Source organism: Microdochium trichocladiopsis (assembly GCF_020744255.1).
Source record: "Microdochium trichocladiopsis strain MPI-CAGE-CH-0230 chromosome Unknown B0I36scaffold_5, whole genome shotgun sequence".
NCBI lineage: Eukaryota > Fungi > Ascomycota > Sordariomycetes > Xylariales > Microdochiaceae > Microdochium > Microdochium trichocladiopsis.
In genome coordinates, this window is record NW_025763548.1 from 2,917,907 (window position 1) to 2,933,633 (window position 15,727).

Genomic DNA, 15,727 nt, shown 5'->3' on the forward strand with positions numbered 1-15,727 from the left:
GAGGTAGTGCTCTGCGATAACACGGACACGAGCTGTGGCACAGAGCGAAGGCGCGAATCTGTACATTTAAGCTAATGGATGTGCTTCCGACGGCCTTGATCGGCATCTCATGCTGCATAATGTCTCGCCCGTCGGAACGAACTGCTCCCAAGGCCGATGCAACCGGACCCACACCACCACATGTCGCCATATGTCGCCATCCAGGGCTCCTAAGACGCGCTGCGATGGTGTGTCAGCCGTTCCCTCGTCTTCGAGCTATACCTGTAGATTGTATCAGGCTCAGGGATAAACGAACTCCCTGAGGCACGTAGAGAAACGTTTTAGTTGGAGATGATTGATGTGGCTCAGGGAACACTCTTTAGGGCCCATGGCTGGGATATGAGTATCAGACGGATATTCCACCAAGATTCATCATGATATCCTCAATGTATTGCACTGCCACCTGCCTATCGTCGCCAGGATATCTGTCCTCATCCAGGCACGATAGGCACGCCAGGACAACTCGGGTGTATTTTGCCCCCATTCGTGCTGGCAGTCTTGTCTCAGCCTGCTCTACAAGATAGTCTTTTAGCTTGAAAGCCAGCAGGTCGAGGAACCCTTGCCGCTCGGTTGATGTGGCCTTACTACCATCCTGACGAGCCGCATTCTTCTGTTCGAGCCACGCATTGAAATGATGGAATGACTTGCCGGCCATTGGGTGCACGCTGCGTCCGCCACTCTCCGGTGACGAGTACTCCACGAACGGCTCCCACAGTCCGACTTCGAGCAGACACACACCCAGGCTGTAGATGTCGTGCTGCATCCTGTACTTTTCAGCGGGGTTGTAGCCCTGACGCAGCGGGTGGCGGTATACGTTGCAGTCCCAGGTTAAGTCGCCATGCATCATTGTAGCCCCGGTAGCTGCACGGAACGCGTCGAAGCCCGCGAGGAAAGCGTGGCTGCTCAGACCACCACTACTACTTGCGCCATCGGGAGGCTCGAAGCATAGAAAGGACTCGGGTCGTATGTTCTTGTGGACAAAGTCAAATGTGTGCACGTAGGCCACCGACTTTGCCATTTCCCGGGCAATGCGCACCTTGCGGCCCAGCGAGATGTTTGCGTCCGAGTTGAGCAGCATCTGCCGCAGTGACTGCAGCACTTCCATGCCCTCTGGAAACCGGAACAACAGGGTGAAGTTGCTGATCTGGCGGTAGTTGCTAGGCGATGGACTGCGGGAAATGCTTCTCGAGGTGTTCAGGGGGGCGAGATGGTTGGCGCCAGCCGGTTGAGGTGGCGAGGAGCTGTCCAGGCTAGGAACACCCTGTTGCTGTGTTTGAGAGGCTGCGATCACGCCCTTGCAGTTGAGGAGCCCGAATGCAACAGGGTCAGCTTGGGAGAGCCTGGCAGCAAGCACGCGAACATCACGAGCCAGAGCCTTGACATCGGGATAAGGGCTGCAGTCGATGCTGTCGACGACATACCACTTCGAGTCCCCGGTCCGGCGCGCAATTTTCAGAGCCGAGTAAGGTATGTCCACTGTCTCCATCGGAAACGACGAGAGAAAACTCGGCGGCTTTGCATCAGATGATAGCGTGGTCCGGAGCCCTGAAGCAAGTGCCAGAGGATTGTTTGCCGCGCTAGGCGCTCCTCCAGGGGCCCGCTCGATCATTCCCGCGCTGGCTCTGGCTCGTCTGAGTTCGTTGTCAATCGTCGGGCTCGCGATGGTCATGATGAGAAACCAGCTTGGGTCGAATCGGGACTGCCACTCTTCCATGTCCGCAATGATACCGTCCAGTGCTTCCTTCTTCCAAACATACGCAGCCTTTTTCGCACGCCCGCCAAACACCAGGAATCCCGGCTTCGCATCCTCTCCCCTTTGAATTACGGAATTGAGCTGCGCGGATGCCTCGCGCAAGCATGTCGCGAGTTGTCTCATAAGGTCCCCGAACAGCCTTCGCAGATCGTCCTCAATGATTGCGGAGACGCGCCTCATGAATTCGACCTGGCTCCTGGAGCGGAACCAGCAGCTCCTGACCTTGAGGAGGCGAGCCTGGACTTCAGACTCGGCATTTTTCCAACAATCGCAGATCTCAATGAGCTTTGCGCCCACTCTTTTGCACTCGTTAGGCCCGTCTTTGGAAGGGGGAGCTTGGGAATGTGTGTGTACTCACTCGTAGCAAGTCTGAACGAGGCCGAATATCGACAACGGGTCCATCGTGAGCAGGTACGCGTGGCATGAGCTGCAAGTGTGGATGGAAGTCATGTACAACAACAGCTGCGGTGTCCAGATCAATTTTCAGGACGTGGAGGCCTACCGCTGAGCATGGGAGCCCTGCTAGCCGACACGGATTGGGGGCGGCAGTGCCTCGACCACAATAGACCCCGAGCAAAGGGTGTGCGGGCTGGGGAGAAGATTGGCTGGCCTGATGCAGCTGAGCCTGCGATGAGATACCTGCCGTCGAGCACAGCCAGTGTAAGTTTGCACGGCCGCCTCTCTGGCATTACGCAAGTGTGTGGACTGGCCAATAAGTCGACTCGGCGCGCTGTGGTGTCGCCATTGCCGCCCTTCCTCGGCCTTGTGATAGCACCACGTCGCTTCAGCGTCCTGCAGGCTAGCATGCAGTCTCACAGTTTAACTGCACACACACTCGCGACAAGGCTAAGTTTATAACACTCGAGGCTTCTACAGCCCGCCGAGGCTTTGCTGATTTTCCCGGTTCTTCAGTCCACCTCCTGGGCATTTCCTTGGGAGGTGATAGTCCAGGCGTCAGACAATCATGCCCGCCGATCATTCACTCGCAAACGTTCTTGAGGCGTGGAAGCTCGAGACCGAGTTTCAGCCCAATGGTGAGCATCACCACAAATCCGACGGGGGCGTAGACTGCTGGCAGCTGGTGAAGCACCTAGGAGGAGGCGCGTTTGGTAGTGTTTACAAACAACGATGTCGATCTGGTGCAGCTGCCAACACCGTCCGTGCTGTCAAGCATGTGTCGAAGCGCCATTCCAAGTTCTCAGAGAGAGAACTCATGGCCCTGATCACCTTTTCTGACATGCGCGTCCCCGAGGTATGGAAAATTGAGACTCCCTCGCAATGAAGACTGCTAGACTTGTCGAAGCCACTAACCAGTGTGACAATAGTACGCAAAACACTTCGTGTCCTGCCTGGGCTGGTTCGAGGATACCGAGCACCTGTACATTGCCATGGAGTTTATGGAACATGGAGACCTTCAACGCTACGTCAACCACACGATTCTCTCCGAACCAGAGGCAGCCCAGATTGTATCCCAGGTAGCAACGGGTTTGCAGTGCATGCATCGAAAAGGCTTTGTTCATAGGGACCTAAAGCCACTTGTACGCTATCAGGCCCGACTGCTTCCTCCAAAACAGCTTTCGCTCACAGGTGTCTTGTAGAACATCCTCGTCTCCCACCCCGGTCCCGTGTGGCATGTCAAGATTGCCGACTTTGGGCTGTCGAAGAATCTGAACGGTACGGCACTTGACACGCACGGAATCGGTACCCACGGCTACGTTGCACCGGAGCAGCTCGATGACGGAGCGGACAGCTACACTCCGGCAGTCGATATCTTCGCACTCGGCTGCGTCGCTTATTGCCTCCGCACAGGCAGGCCTCCATTTCAGTCTCCATGCCCACTCATGGAATATGCCCGAGACCCAAGGTGTTTCCCCATCGAGCCACTGGATGATTCGAGTGCCAAGTGCGCCAGATTCATACAGAGTGCTATGGCCGCGAAACCAGATGACAGGCCGAGTATCGAAATGGTGCTCGGCCACCCGTGGCTTGGAGAGGGTTCATCCAACAATCAGAGGTTATTGTCCCAGTTATAGTCCATTCCACCACAAACTGCTAATTGACCATAGACCATCACTGTCCAGTCCCGAGCCGTCATGGGGGCTGTCAGGGGCTGGTAGCTCAAGTCAGTGGGAGAACACATTCCCTTCCGCTCAAGCGACCGCGGCCATGAACCCCGAGCCCAGTCCTGCTACATCGCCGGCATCATCCGATCCATGGAAAGCTTCATCGTCTTCAACACCTAATCACGAAGCCGAACTTAGATTGGGACCTCAGTATTTCCAGCCGGATTATGCTGCGCCGCCGCTGACGCCTCCGGGCAGCCAACGACCTACCACAGGCTCCTCATACCAGCAGTGGCCTGTGCCGCCTTGGGCAGATAAGAGCAGCATAGTGACACCTGCTGACACACCACCTGACGTGGGGAGTCACCAGCAGCTTGCCAAACCTCCTGTGCCTGGTAAAAAGCTTGAGAGCTTCCCGCCAAAGGGATGCACTGGGTATCAACTACCACTCGAAAACTCAAACTTGCATCGAAACGGATATACGAAGCAACCTGCCCAGGCCGTGGGCGCGGAAAAGCAACAATTGGAGCAGAATCTCCGAAGTGCACCACCAGTCATAAAGGAAGATCATGCTGCTCACATGGCCGCTGTCCTGGACGACTACCAATCAAAGCCCGGTTCGACAGGATCAAGAAGGCAAGCTAAAACAGAGAAAAGCCTGACGGCCCTGGCGGTGCCGCCACCACCTCCTCGCCAGCGCGCTCGTCCGGCTGGAGCACGACCATGCGAGCACTGGGCCCCGCGAAAGTGTCAGAACCTGTCTAAGCAATGCTGCGAGTGCATGGATAGACGCCCAATCACTCCCGACGGGCGATACGCCAAACACGTGGACGGTTTGGGTGACTTTGATAACGGGAAGCGCTGGAATTACTACTGTCCGAACTGTAAGCGATATGGGGACAAACAATGGACAACCCCGAAACTGAACGACGTTGGTGTGCTGGGTCGCATATATAATGCCCTCATGACTAAAAAATCTTGACAGCCCGCGTTGTTTGTTGTAAAGTCTAAGGGCTGTTGTGCTCGATCACCACATTAACTTGTTCCCAGATAACCACAGCAAGATTGGATACGACTTCCTAAGTGCTACGTGATGATTCCCAATTGTCACCAGGAGCCCCTGGGGAGAGAATCAGGAAGGTAACCGCTGCACCACTAAGCAAGAGACCAGGAGGCAGAACCCCACGCTATCCTAGTGCTCATCAAAGCACCTGGGTAATCCTTATTTAAGCTCAAAGTGCAAGTTTCTTGGACGATAACAAGTACCTCGAGAGTGCGACGCTTCTCCGCCACAAGTAAACAACCCTCGAACACAGACGACGATGTTTAACCCCAGGGATTTCTCCACTATTTCGTACCTGGAGCCTAATAGGCTGAGGAGGTAACCCTGTGTAATATGGATAAACGCTTAAGTCCAAAGGCGAGCGGCTCCGGACCCCTTTGGAGCTAATATCGTCATCGGACCCCTGCAGCACGAATTATGCCGTTATCGTCGTCGCCCTCCCCGGGGGCATTTTTAGGGGACTAACTGCCGACCTCGGGCCCACGAGTCGGACTAGGATGGCTGACTTTTCTTCGATCCGCGCGAGGAACTCCACCTGGGGCTGGGCATTTAATCACGACGGTTGCTGCCCCTGCTGGGTGACTAAATTTCTTCCCAACTTCATTACCAACAGTGACCATCTGACTGCATAATCACCCTCTGGTGATCTTTCCAAGCATGGCTCCAACGGTCGAAGTTGCACCCAGCCACGGGCCGGAGGACGGCGGTCAAGTCGCGCCGCCAAAGCCCAGGTCGCGATGGGCACGCGTGTATCGCAGCCCGTTGTTCAATGTTATCGTCGTTGGCCTCATCTCTTTTACCCAGCCGGGCATCTGGAACGCCTTGAATAGTGAGTTGGCATTTGACTTTGCCGCGTCTTTGAGAGGGGACGCTGACAGGTTTTAGACACCGGTGCTGGTGGACAGCAGGAGCCGTACCTCGTGAATGGCGCCAACTCGTTGACGTTTGGGTAAGAATGGAAGAGAGATACTTGGCTGTGGCATCTATGGATCTAGCTGACACGCCGAGTAGCATCATGGCATTTGGGTGCTCTATCTTCTCCGTTGTCGCAAACAAGATTGGTCTGGTGCCGGTCCTCATCATTGGTACCCTGGGATACGCTCCGTAAGCACGAGCTGGGCCCATGCCCACCCTAATTTTGCCCGGCAGATGCTGATTCCTCAAATTCCCTGAACAGATACTCGGCTTCGCTGTACGTCAACAACCGTTACGGGGTGGAGTGGTTCGTGCTCTTTGGTGGTGTGACGTGCGGGATTGCAGCCTCGGCCCTCTGGGCGTCTGAGGGCGCAATTGCGCTTGGGTACGGCGGCATCAAGGATCGGGGCAAGTACACCGGCATCTGGCTGGGACTGCGCGAGCTCGGACAGCTTATCGGATCCTCGATCCAGCTGTCGCTCAACACCACCAACGAGCAGCGCGGCAAAGTCGGCTACGAGACGTACCTGATTCTCATCGCCCTGCAGTGCCTGGGCCTGCCGCTGGCCCTGCTCGTCTCGCCGCCGCACAAGGTCATCCGCTCTGACGGCGTGCCTGTGCCGGACCCCACGAAGAAGAAGGCCATCTTGGGCGAGACCAAGAAAATGTGGAAGCTGCTCTGCTCCAAGCAGTTCTTCCTGCTTATCCCCGTTCTTGTCGGCTTCAACTGGAATGGCACGTACCTCGGCATCTACATGACCAAATACTTCTCAGTACGCGCCAGGACCCTAGGCGCCCTGACCTCTGGCATAGCCGCCACCATCGCCAACATCTTTTGGGGCTGGTTCCTTGACCAGAGGCGCTGGAGCCGGCCCACGCTCGCAAAGGGGACCTGGGCCTTCTTCTCCGTGTTCATGCTGGCCTTGCTGAGTTGGCAAGTCTCCAACGAGAAGCTGTACTCGGAGGCGGTCCCCAAGATCACCATTGACTGGAGCAGTCCCGAGTTCGGGCGGGCCTTTGCCGTCCAGATGCTGCTGCGCTTCATGAACGAGTCGCACTACATGTTCGTCTACTGGCTCGTGGGCGCCTTCTTCGACGACCTCGAGACCCTGACGCTCGCCATCGGCTTGCTGCGCTCCTTTGAGTCGATCGGCTCCTGCGTCTCATTCGGCATCGGCGCGGCCAAAGTGGCGCCCATGGTCAACCTCATCATCGCCTTTGTCACGTTCTCCATCACCATCCCCACCACCACCGCTGCTGTCTTCTTGGTCCCGGAGCATCCCGTCGACGCTACTGCAGTTGCTGCCGAGGCCGCCGCCGTGAACAAGGCTGGAGACGGCGACGTTGAGTCGACCGACGACACGGCTCTTGCTCAGCCGATCCAGCTCGCCAAGACCTTGAGCTTGGCCGACGGTACCAAGCAAGTCTAGCATGGCCGCGCCAGAACTAGTATCACGCGAAGCTTTTAGGGACTAATGAGGACCCACACATCTAGATAGTAATTAGATTAGTCAGTGTGGCCATGGCTTTAAAAGTAGCAGTGGCCATCCCTTTATTTCATGTCGTTATACGATCCCGCTATGAACTGCAAAGCGGCGATTTGTTGCCTTTGCCTTGGTTCTCTTTCCCACTCGCCCTTCCAGCACCCTCGGTAGATTCGTAGCCCTTTGCTTCCCGCGCCGGCTCCTACTCCTCCCGCGCCCGAAATTCTGCAACAGCGACGCGAGGATGCCCGGCGCCGCCTTGGCCTCCTCCTTGTCGATCCGTTGGCCGTCCGCAAGGGTGTACGTGCGAAATGCGTCAAAGTTGTCCCACACCTCGACAGCGCCACCAGTTCTCCGCACATTCAAGAGGTCAATTATGTTGACCAGCGTGGCTTTCAGCGCCCTCTTGCACTCCGGGACAGACTCTCCTCGGGGGATGCGGACCTCATCGCAGAGCAGCTGGTATCCTTCTAGTAGTTGCTGCGGAGTGAGTTCATCATCACCACCCCCTGCCGCTGGCAGCGCCAGGGAGAAGAAGCTGAACTTGAGCTCCTCGCGCATGGCGATCGTGCGCTCCTTTGTGTACTCCTGAGAGCCGGGGACCCATTGCTGCGACGACGCGAGGCGTGCGAACTCGTCGTCGAAGGGCGCGTGGTCGTCAGGGGTGAAGTTGTCGAACTTGGCGAAGTGAGATTGAGATGCTGGTGGTGGTGGTGGTAACTGAGATGACGGCGGCGGGGAGGCCATGGTGACAGTTCGCGCGTTCCAAGTACAGTCTTGAAGAAGGACGCGCTGTGAGTTTGAAGGCAGTCGCGATTTGTCCCCTGCAGTTGGGGCCAGGGGCAAAACCCCCCAAGTATTTGCTTACTTAATCTCCCAGCAGGGTTCGTCCGGGACTTGGTGTCTCTGAATGCGGGCAGTGGAGGGATTGCTTTTTCTGCCTTTTGCGATGGGTCCAGTCTAGGAAACTCTGTTCAACTAAGCAAAAGTGCTTTTCTGTGTAACGCATTGATTGTAGCTCTTTATGTGTTTCAATGGAATCCCATCCCCATTCACTCGGCTATCAAATTCCTCTCTCCGACCTGCTTGGCCGTACTCTCGACTTCCGTGGTTTAGCGTGAACTTGAATACCTCGCTGAGCCAGGAGAAATAAATCCTCGGGCTCTTAGTTGCAGGTATGGATGTTGAAGGAGTCGCACGGCACATTGATGCCCCGTCGCCCAGACTGAGCACCTCGAGCTCGGTCTGTGAACTTGAGACGAGCGCCGATTCCCAGTGCGCAGATTTCTCAGCCCGGGGTGCTGCCTTTACCGGGTGTATTGCAGACCTGGATTGCACGAGCCCAGTCCGTCTTCAGGGCTTGTGATATTGTGATCCGCCGTTTTGCTACAGGATCGAGCATACAGTAGATTATGTTCCGGCAGTCCTGCTGTAAATACTGTTAATACATTGCAAACGAAAAGAAACCACTCGCAAGAAATGGGTGAACTTACTAACTCCAACACCTCTATAGGCGGATATCCTGCTGCCTCCTGGCGGCATTTTATGTACATGGCATAATATTGATCGTCCATCCTGGCAGTTGGCCAGAGCCGCCTTCCCACCCGCATCACCAAGTACGTAACTCCACAAGCCCAGATGTCGGCAGCCGGACCATTAAACTGGTCTTGAACGTGCTGTTCAGGGGCTTTATAATACTCTGAGCCTCTAGCGCCAGATACGAGGCCGTTCCGGCCGGGACCAGCACTGCTCGCGCCACTACTACCTAGTACACTAGGCTGGTCATCTCGCCGACAATGCTGGCTACAGCCAAAATCAGCAATCTTGAGACGTCCATCATACGTAATGAGCAGGTTCTCGGGCTTGATATCACAATGTGCAACCCCAGCAGAGACGTGGAGATATTCGACCCCCAGCATGAGCTGTTTGAACAGGCAATCGGCCTCAGCCATGCACAGCATATCTGGCGCCCTCGACCGCATCAGCTGGTACAGGTCCCCGGCTTCGCAGTACTCCATGACGACGCCGAGATTCCCATCATTTTCATCAGAGTCTGCGCTGTTGATTTCAATGAGTTCCCAGGTGCAGACTATGTTTGGATGCCGTAGCTTTGTTGCCAATTCAAACTCGCGTATAACGTTCTGCCGGTATAACTCCAGAGACTTGCCAGGACGCCGGCGAAACTGCTTGACCGCAACCAGTTCGTGCTTCTCGAGATTGGCGTCCGCGCTGTCTTTCTCTAAGCCTAATCCGCGATCTTCATTCTTCGATGAGTCGAGACTCGGACTTGGTGTGACTTGTGGTAGGGTCTCCGTTGAGAGTAGAGGGGCGTCTTTCGTGTCCCGATCTCGGTGCCACGCAGCTCGTTTGACAACACTGACGGTACCAAAGGCCTCCCGTCCGATTTGACGGCGGGTGGCCCTGTCACATCCCTCGAGCGTGGCGATGCTGCTGGCCTCCACGGAATTGAAGAGGTTCTCTCCCGAGCCGAAGTGGTGATGCTCGGGCTGGAAGCTTCGAAACTTTTGATTGGCCCGGGTCAGCAGGCTTCTGAACTTGTCGAGCCGGTTGTCGACCTGGGCCGGAGATGTGTAGCGGCTCTTCTTGACTCCTAGATCTGTGGTGGCACTATAGCTGTGACGATGGCCGCCTTGTGATGTACTGTCTATCACAAACTGTGGCCCAATTGGTGGCGCTCCTGCGACTGACGTCCTGTGAACTCGAGTCATACGTGCAACAACGCCAAAGCCAGACAAGCAGTGGGGGGCATACTTTCTACTAGCAAGCTTTAGACGGTGTCAGACTTGTTCGTCGCGTTTGAGGGGAGCGTCAGCCGACGATCAAAGAGGATCTCGCTTTCCGCGAGACTCGAAGTCCGAGACAGTCTACCCATAATATCTGCCTGAACATGGCTCACGCACACCGCCTGGCGATGACTCCGGGCGGCAGCTAATGCGGAAAGCCAAGAAATTACCTGCTTCGGTAGTGAGCACATGCACGAGCGGCATAAAACAGCCGTCTTTAGATCAGCTTGGCCGCAAGAACAAGCAGTGAGTTTTCAAGAACCCCCAACCGCTCGGCATGCTCCGGCCTCATTAGCCGGCTTCCTCTGGTCTTATTGGTGGATTTGCTGTTGACGTCTATTCGCCGCGGGACATGGTCCCGGCTCTATAGGATCTGATTGGCTACGTCCGGGAACGAGGGAGCGACCACATCGACGACTTCCATGACTGTCGGCGGGGTGTCAGCACAATAGAGTGACGGGCCGCCCCACTAGTCTGCTTACAAGCGTGATTTCGTGTCCCCGAGGCTCCGTGCTTCAGGGATCGGATAGGTTGCCTCTCCCGGGGAGCTGAACTGCCTGGCCTGAGGAGGGTCAGGTATTGAGGGAGTGGGAATGTTTTGCACGGCTGACGAGCATGCCCTCCATGGGTTACGTCCCAATCGACGCACTACCAAGGCCGGACTTCCGTACTTACGGCAATCAGTCATTCAAGTATGATCGGCACCATTGCTGCTGGTAGCCCAACAGTCGAGCTATCTCCTGCTTCCCCAGGCACGTCAATGTTTGCCAAACAATACATCTCCGCCGATAATTAGCTTGAAGTAAACAATATGAGCTGTAGAGCGACAAAATGCTCATATCCACATTGATGCACCGACTCGCCAGTGGCGTTGCCAGGGAGGATACCTGCCGCTGCCTTGCAGACCTTCATTCCAGCTAGCCCCCGAAGCCCCCCACCCAGCAATTTGCAACTTCCTTTAAAAGCCAGGATCAGGATAGGCCAGGTGATGTCCGATGCGATGAGCTTATTGTTGCACGCGACTGGGCTTAAATATTCAAGAGAGCTGCAGCACTCGCGTCTGTTTTCTTGCCTGATTGTTGCTTGTTCTCCGATGGGGGGAAGGACTGGCCCTCTGCACCCAGCGGCACACTCCTCACGCGTTTCCTCAATCACTGCCATTCCCTCATTCTTTTGGAAGCTCCCCAAGTGTGCCGATATGATGTGGTTAGTTCAAGCAGTACAGAGGCGTGCCAGCTTCATTGTAGTCCACTGTATGCCATCTCTGGTCTCTAGTTCACGCCTGGAGCGTTTGCAGCTTCGCTTTGCCTGAAGAGCTCTAAGCTAACCAGCGTCTCTGCGAAACAGACGCTTGGATCATCGTCTGCAGCCTCATGGGCCTAGTTGTCCTTGCGCCAGAAGGTAACATGGCCGCTGTCGATGCCTACTTCTTTGGCGCAAGTGCCTCAACAGAGTCTGGCTTGAACACGTACGTCCCTCGTCCCCACTTCAGATTTTTCAAACTGTATCATGAATTCGCGCGGACATCATACGAAGATTTGCTGATCCAGCTTGCAAGTGTTGATGTCAAAGAACTGCGCACCTACGAACAGGTCTTCCTCTATGTCGTCCCTACTATCACCAACCTCGGCATCATCAATGTCATGGTTGTTATTGTGAGGATACTGTGGTTTAAGAGAAAGTTCCGCGCAGCTTGTAAGGGGGCACTCCTTTTCCTACACAACATCGTCCGGCCTGAGAATGAGACCATTAGGTCTTGCTCAGCAGCTCGTGTATCCTGATCAGCCCTTACGATGCGCTGACCATTATTACAATACAAGCTCTCACGCTGATCCGGGCCGAACCGAAGGGTGTCGTCTTCGCACTTCGACGCACGGGCGACGGCATTGAGGCCCAAAATCAAGCTGTGCCGGCTTCAGAGGCGCGTAACAACGCAACAGGCGAGATGGATGTGTCGATAATGCGCAGTAATCCGTCGCAGGATCTCACTGTGCAAGTCGAGTCTTTGGAAGTTGATGGGACTGCCAACGGGACAGGCTTTCAAAGACAAGCAGCCACATCGAATGATGCTCATCATGTGCTCTATAACTCGCCTCCTCATGAGCGCGATGATGGTGAGTCATGCCTTTCCCGTTGCCTTTTGGCAAATGACCACCCACCACGCATAAAATCGTCTCCTCAAGAGCAGACTGACGCGCACTCGCTATTTAGGACGATCATTCGTGGAAACAGACTTCCATGGTAACGGTCCTCTGACTGGACGTAAGTTTGATCTCGATATGTTGACCTATCCAGCTGTGCCTTGCCAGCAATGCGGATGCTAGACGACTGACGTCTCAAACTGTGCCTGTAGAGGACCTGGAGAACGAGTATGACAGCGAGGAGATCAAGCAAGTACGACAAATCTACAAAGGGGAACCTTCAGAGCCTACGTACCAATTGAGCAGTCACAGTCGGAATCATCGACTGTCCAAAGAAAAGTCAATCGAGAATGTTGCCGGTTCCATGTTTGTGCAAGGCTCTCGACCCAAGGAGGGCAGGCGATCCGATGCCTCGCAATTCCCAAGACCCAACGATCTGCCGGGGCTATCCAAGCAGGTCACCATTGGGCGCAGCTCCAAATTCTACGACTTGAGTGAAGAGGACGAGGAAAGGCTTGGTGGCATCGAGTATGTCGCACTCAAACTACTGCTGAAGGTTGTTATTGGTAGGTGATTGCCAGTGATGTTTAGGATAAACTAGAGCTCACCCTTCATTACAGGATATTATATTGGTTTGCATCTTATTGGTGTCATAGGTCTGGTGCCGTGGATCCATACCGCGCCGGATCAATACAGGGAGTTCTTGGTCGAATGTGGCCAAGACTGGACTTGGTGGTATGTGAATTCTCCTCGCCTCAATCAGCTCAACACTGCAGAGTCCGCAATTGTGTCTGACTTATCCTTGTAGGGCTATTTATTCAACCCAGACCATGGTCAACAACCTGGGTTTCACCTTGACTCCTGACTCAATGATCTCATTTCGGGATGCTACATGGCCTATGCTCCTCATGACGTTCTTGGCATTCGCTGGCAACACCTTGTACCCCGTGATGCTTCGCTTCTGCATCTGGGTAATGTACAAAACCACTTCATCGAAGTCGCCCACCAAGGCCACGCTCAAGTTCCTCCTTGACCATCCTCGTCGATGTTACACCCTTCTGTTTCCAAGTCGTCCTACATGGATCCTCTTCGGTATCATCGCTGCCCTCAACATTGTCGATGTGATTCTTATCATCGTTCTGGACCTTGACAACCCCACCATCACAGACCTCCCGATGGGCCCCCGGATTCTTGCGGCGCTTTTTCAGGCCGCGTCGTCCCGCCACACGGGCACATCTACCATGAACCTGGCCGAGATAAACCCTGCTGTGCAGTTCAGCCTCGTCGTCATAATGTACATTGCCATCTTGCCCATAGCCATCAGCATCCGTGCGTCGAACACGTACGAGGAACAGTCCCTGGGCATCTACGCCGTTGAGCACCAAGCTCTCGATGAGACCCGCACTTCGAGCTACTTCATGATGCACGTCCGCAACCAGCTCAGCTTCGACCTCTGGTACATCTTTCTCGGTACATTTTGTCTCTGCATCGCTGAGTCTGGGAGGATCGCTGATAATTCAGAACCGGTATGTACCACTCTTCCGCGGATCTCTCTTCTATCTAGACCGCCATCCTCTTCACCGATGCGGCCCTTCGATTGAGATCTAAATGCGGGCATTGATTCCCCCGTTTTCTTCTCTCTCTGTAACCTTCCTCTGTCTTGTCATTCGTAGCATGTTAAAATCCAGTGAAGCTAACAGAGATTCGCCCAATCAGGCTTTCTCCGTCTTCTCCATCTTCTTCGAAGTAGTGTCCGCATAGTAAGCCCATCCCGCCCTGGTCCTGTCCTGAGCGGTCCGGTCATGTCATCTGTTACATTGATTTCATTTACCATCAACTCTTCCCTATGAATAACACATCTGACGCCGCTTTAATCTAGTGGCAACGTCGGGCTCTCCCTCGGCCACCCCAGCGTTTCGACCTCTCTCTGCGGCCTCTTCGGTGTCTTCGGCAAGCTCGTCATCTGCGCAATGATGATTCGCGGAAGGCACCGCTGTCTGCCATATAGCATCGACCGGGCCATCATGCTGCCGGGTGAGGCGCCACTTGTGAACAGAGAGCGGACCGGGGATGGACAGATGTCGGTGCGTCGCTCCTCGCTCGGCTCGTCCAGGATGTCATCACGCAGGGTCCCTGCCGCTGCCGAGGCCTTCGCACACCCGCGTCCGGAAAAGGTTAAGGCGCCGTGAAGGCACATGATGTAATATTGTGATGTCGAGCGTCTGCTTCACACCTAGGGAGGAAAATGACCGGCGTGGAGTGTACGTGAGCATGGAGCTACAAATATTGTGTCATCTCCACTCTACACACCAGCATCTCTCGGTTCGTTGATCCTCTCGGCAGATGTTGAAGATGATGATCAGTTGATTGGCACCTCGGATGGAGGACGCGTTTTCTTTCGCGAGATGCAGCCGGGAGCCTCAATCTTGATCTCCAGCACCACCACGAGCTGACATCCGAGGAATAGCCGTTACTTTGGTCCGCGAGTTTGAGTTTAGAGTCGAACCGTATGCACTGCGTGATCTAGCGGGGAAATTGAGCTGACTCGTGTCGAAGCACCGTTCACCAACTACATGGCAATTGATGTAGAAAGAACTCATTTTGAGAAGCTCAATCAGGAACCATGGGTGTCGGAACAAGCAGAGAGGAATTCATTCTCGCATTTGTCGATAGGACTATGTACAAAGAAGGGGGTGAGAGCGGGCCCCGAACGCGAGCAACACACGATCCATCCTAGTGAAAGGCCCTTGCCAAGATGCAGTGCCGAGTATTGCTGAACGATCTCCTTCAACACTTTCAAAATGGCTTGTACTGCGTGATGACAACATCAAAGGCAGCAGACAACTCGGCGATGAGCGCCTCGCCAATCTCGGCAAAGACGTCTGGCAGCTTGGACACCACGGCGGCGCTGAGGTCGAGGGTCGCCGACTTCTGCGTGAGCAGGCCCAGGTAGATGACGGGGCGGAGGAGTAGCTTGTCGAACTTGGGGCGGAGGGCGGCAAGCTCGTCGAGGACGGGTAGGGTGTTTGAGATGAGGTTGGCGGTGGTCTCGGAGACCTGCAGGGCCTCGTCCTCGGTGAGGTTGGCCGACTTCTTGATCTTGAGCGTGTTGATCTCGAGGGTAATGACGAGCTCGGCCGACCCGGCCACGATGGGCAGCGTGCCGAGTAGGTCGCCCTTCCAGGCGTCGAGCTTGGCCTTGGTCTCGGTCACGCTCTCGGAGACGTCGTTCAGCGCGGCCTGGATCGAAGCCAGGTCGGCGACGACGGTGGAGGCCAGAGCCGCCAATGCGACGAGGGAGAATCTCATGGTGGCAATTTGGGGAATGAGGCCTGAAAACGATGACTACTAGTAGTCGTAATATTGTTGAGAAGGTTCGGCTGGAAAGTTGATGCAGCTGATCTTGTAAAATGCTCTCCGTTCTTGAACAGAGGAAGGGAACCACGTTATATAATAGCGCTGGCG

At 55.1% G+C, this 15,727-nt stretch overlaps 7 protein-coding genes across 7 annotated transcripts; 3 read left to right on the forward strand and 4 right to left on the reverse strand.

The window, feature by feature from the left end:
- Positions 1-385: 385 nt before the first annotated feature.
- B0I36DRAFT_363172 (uncharacterized protein) lies at positions 386-2,194 on the reverse strand (the record flags this gene model as incomplete). Its single annotated transcript, XM_046158763.1, has 2 exons — positions 386-2,090; positions 2,151-2,194. The coding sequence occupies 2 exons, from the start codon at positions 2,192-2,194 to the stop codon at positions 386-388; spliced, it is 1,749 nt and encodes a 582-aa protein (XP_046013166.1).
- Positions 2,195-2,661: 467 nt separating this feature from the next.
- B0I36DRAFT_123223 (kinase-like domain-containing protein) lies at positions 2,662-5,287 on the forward strand. Its single transcript, XM_046148072.1, has 4 exons — positions 2,662-3,044; positions 3,118-3,330; positions 3,391-3,806; positions 3,859-5,287. Exons 1-4 carry the CDS (start codon positions 2,757-2,759, stop codon positions 4,835-4,837), a joined length of 1,896 nt encoding a protein of 631 aa, XP_046013167.1. The 5' UTR covers positions 2,662-2,756; the 3' UTR covers positions 4,838-5,287.
- Positions 5,288-5,290: 3 nt separating this feature from the next.
- On the forward strand, positions 5,291-7,332 carry B0I36DRAFT_324003 (major facilitator superfamily domain-containing protein). The gene is made up of 4 exons (XM_046154050.1): positions 5,291-5,747; positions 5,804-5,867; positions 5,930-6,022; positions 6,096-7,332. The coding sequence occupies exons 1-4, from the start codon at positions 5,576-5,578 to the stop codon at positions 7,261-7,263; spliced, it is 1,497 nt and encodes a 498-aa protein (XP_046013168.1). The 5' UTR covers positions 5,291-5,575; the 3' UTR covers positions 7,264-7,332.
- On the reverse strand, positions 7,299-8,064 carry B0I36DRAFT_363175 (uncharacterized protein; the record flags this gene model as incomplete). Its single annotated transcript, XM_046158764.1, has 2 exons — positions 7,299-7,324; positions 7,524-8,064. The coding sequence occupies 2 exons, from the start codon at positions 8,062-8,064 to the stop codon at positions 7,299-7,301; spliced, it is 567 nt and encodes a 188-aa protein (XP_046013169.1).
- A 270-nt stretch (positions 8,065-8,334) lies between these two features.
- Positions 8,335-10,292, reverse strand: B0I36DRAFT_123231 (kinase-like domain-containing protein). Its single transcript, XM_046148073.1, has 2 exons — positions 8,811-10,292; positions 8,335-8,746 (listed from the first exon to the last, which is right to left on the reverse strand). The coding sequence occupies exons 1-2, from the start codon at positions 10,044-10,046 to the stop codon at positions 8,606-8,608; spliced, it is 1,377 nt and encodes a 458-aa protein (XP_046013170.1). The 5' UTR covers positions 10,047-10,292; the 3' UTR covers positions 8,335-8,605.
- A 713-nt stretch (positions 10,293-11,005) lies between these two features.
- Positions 11,006-14,571, forward strand: B0I36DRAFT_123291 (cation transport protein-domain-containing protein). Its single transcript, XM_046148074.1, has 10 exons — positions 11,006-11,374; positions 11,469-11,589; positions 11,680-11,816; positions 11,942-12,235; positions 12,333-12,383; positions 12,475-12,828; positions 12,883-12,997; positions 13,071-13,788; positions 13,979-14,022; positions 14,142-14,571. Exons 1-10 carry the CDS (start codon positions 11,110-11,112, stop codon positions 14,449-14,451), a joined length of 2,409 nt encoding a protein of 802 aa, XP_046013171.1. The 5' UTR covers positions 11,006-11,109; the 3' UTR covers positions 14,452-14,571.
- Positions 14,572-15,058: 487 nt separating this feature from the next.
- B0I36DRAFT_349564 (hydrophobic surface binding protein A-domain-containing protein) lies at positions 15,059-15,571 on the reverse strand (the record flags this gene model as incomplete). The annotated part of the gene is made up of 1 exon (XM_046156808.1): positions 15,059-15,571. One exon carries the CDS (start codon positions 15,569-15,571, stop codon positions 15,059-15,061), a length of 513 nt encoding a protein of 170 aa, XP_046013172.1.
- Between the last annotated feature and the right edge of the window lie 156 nt (positions 15,572-15,727).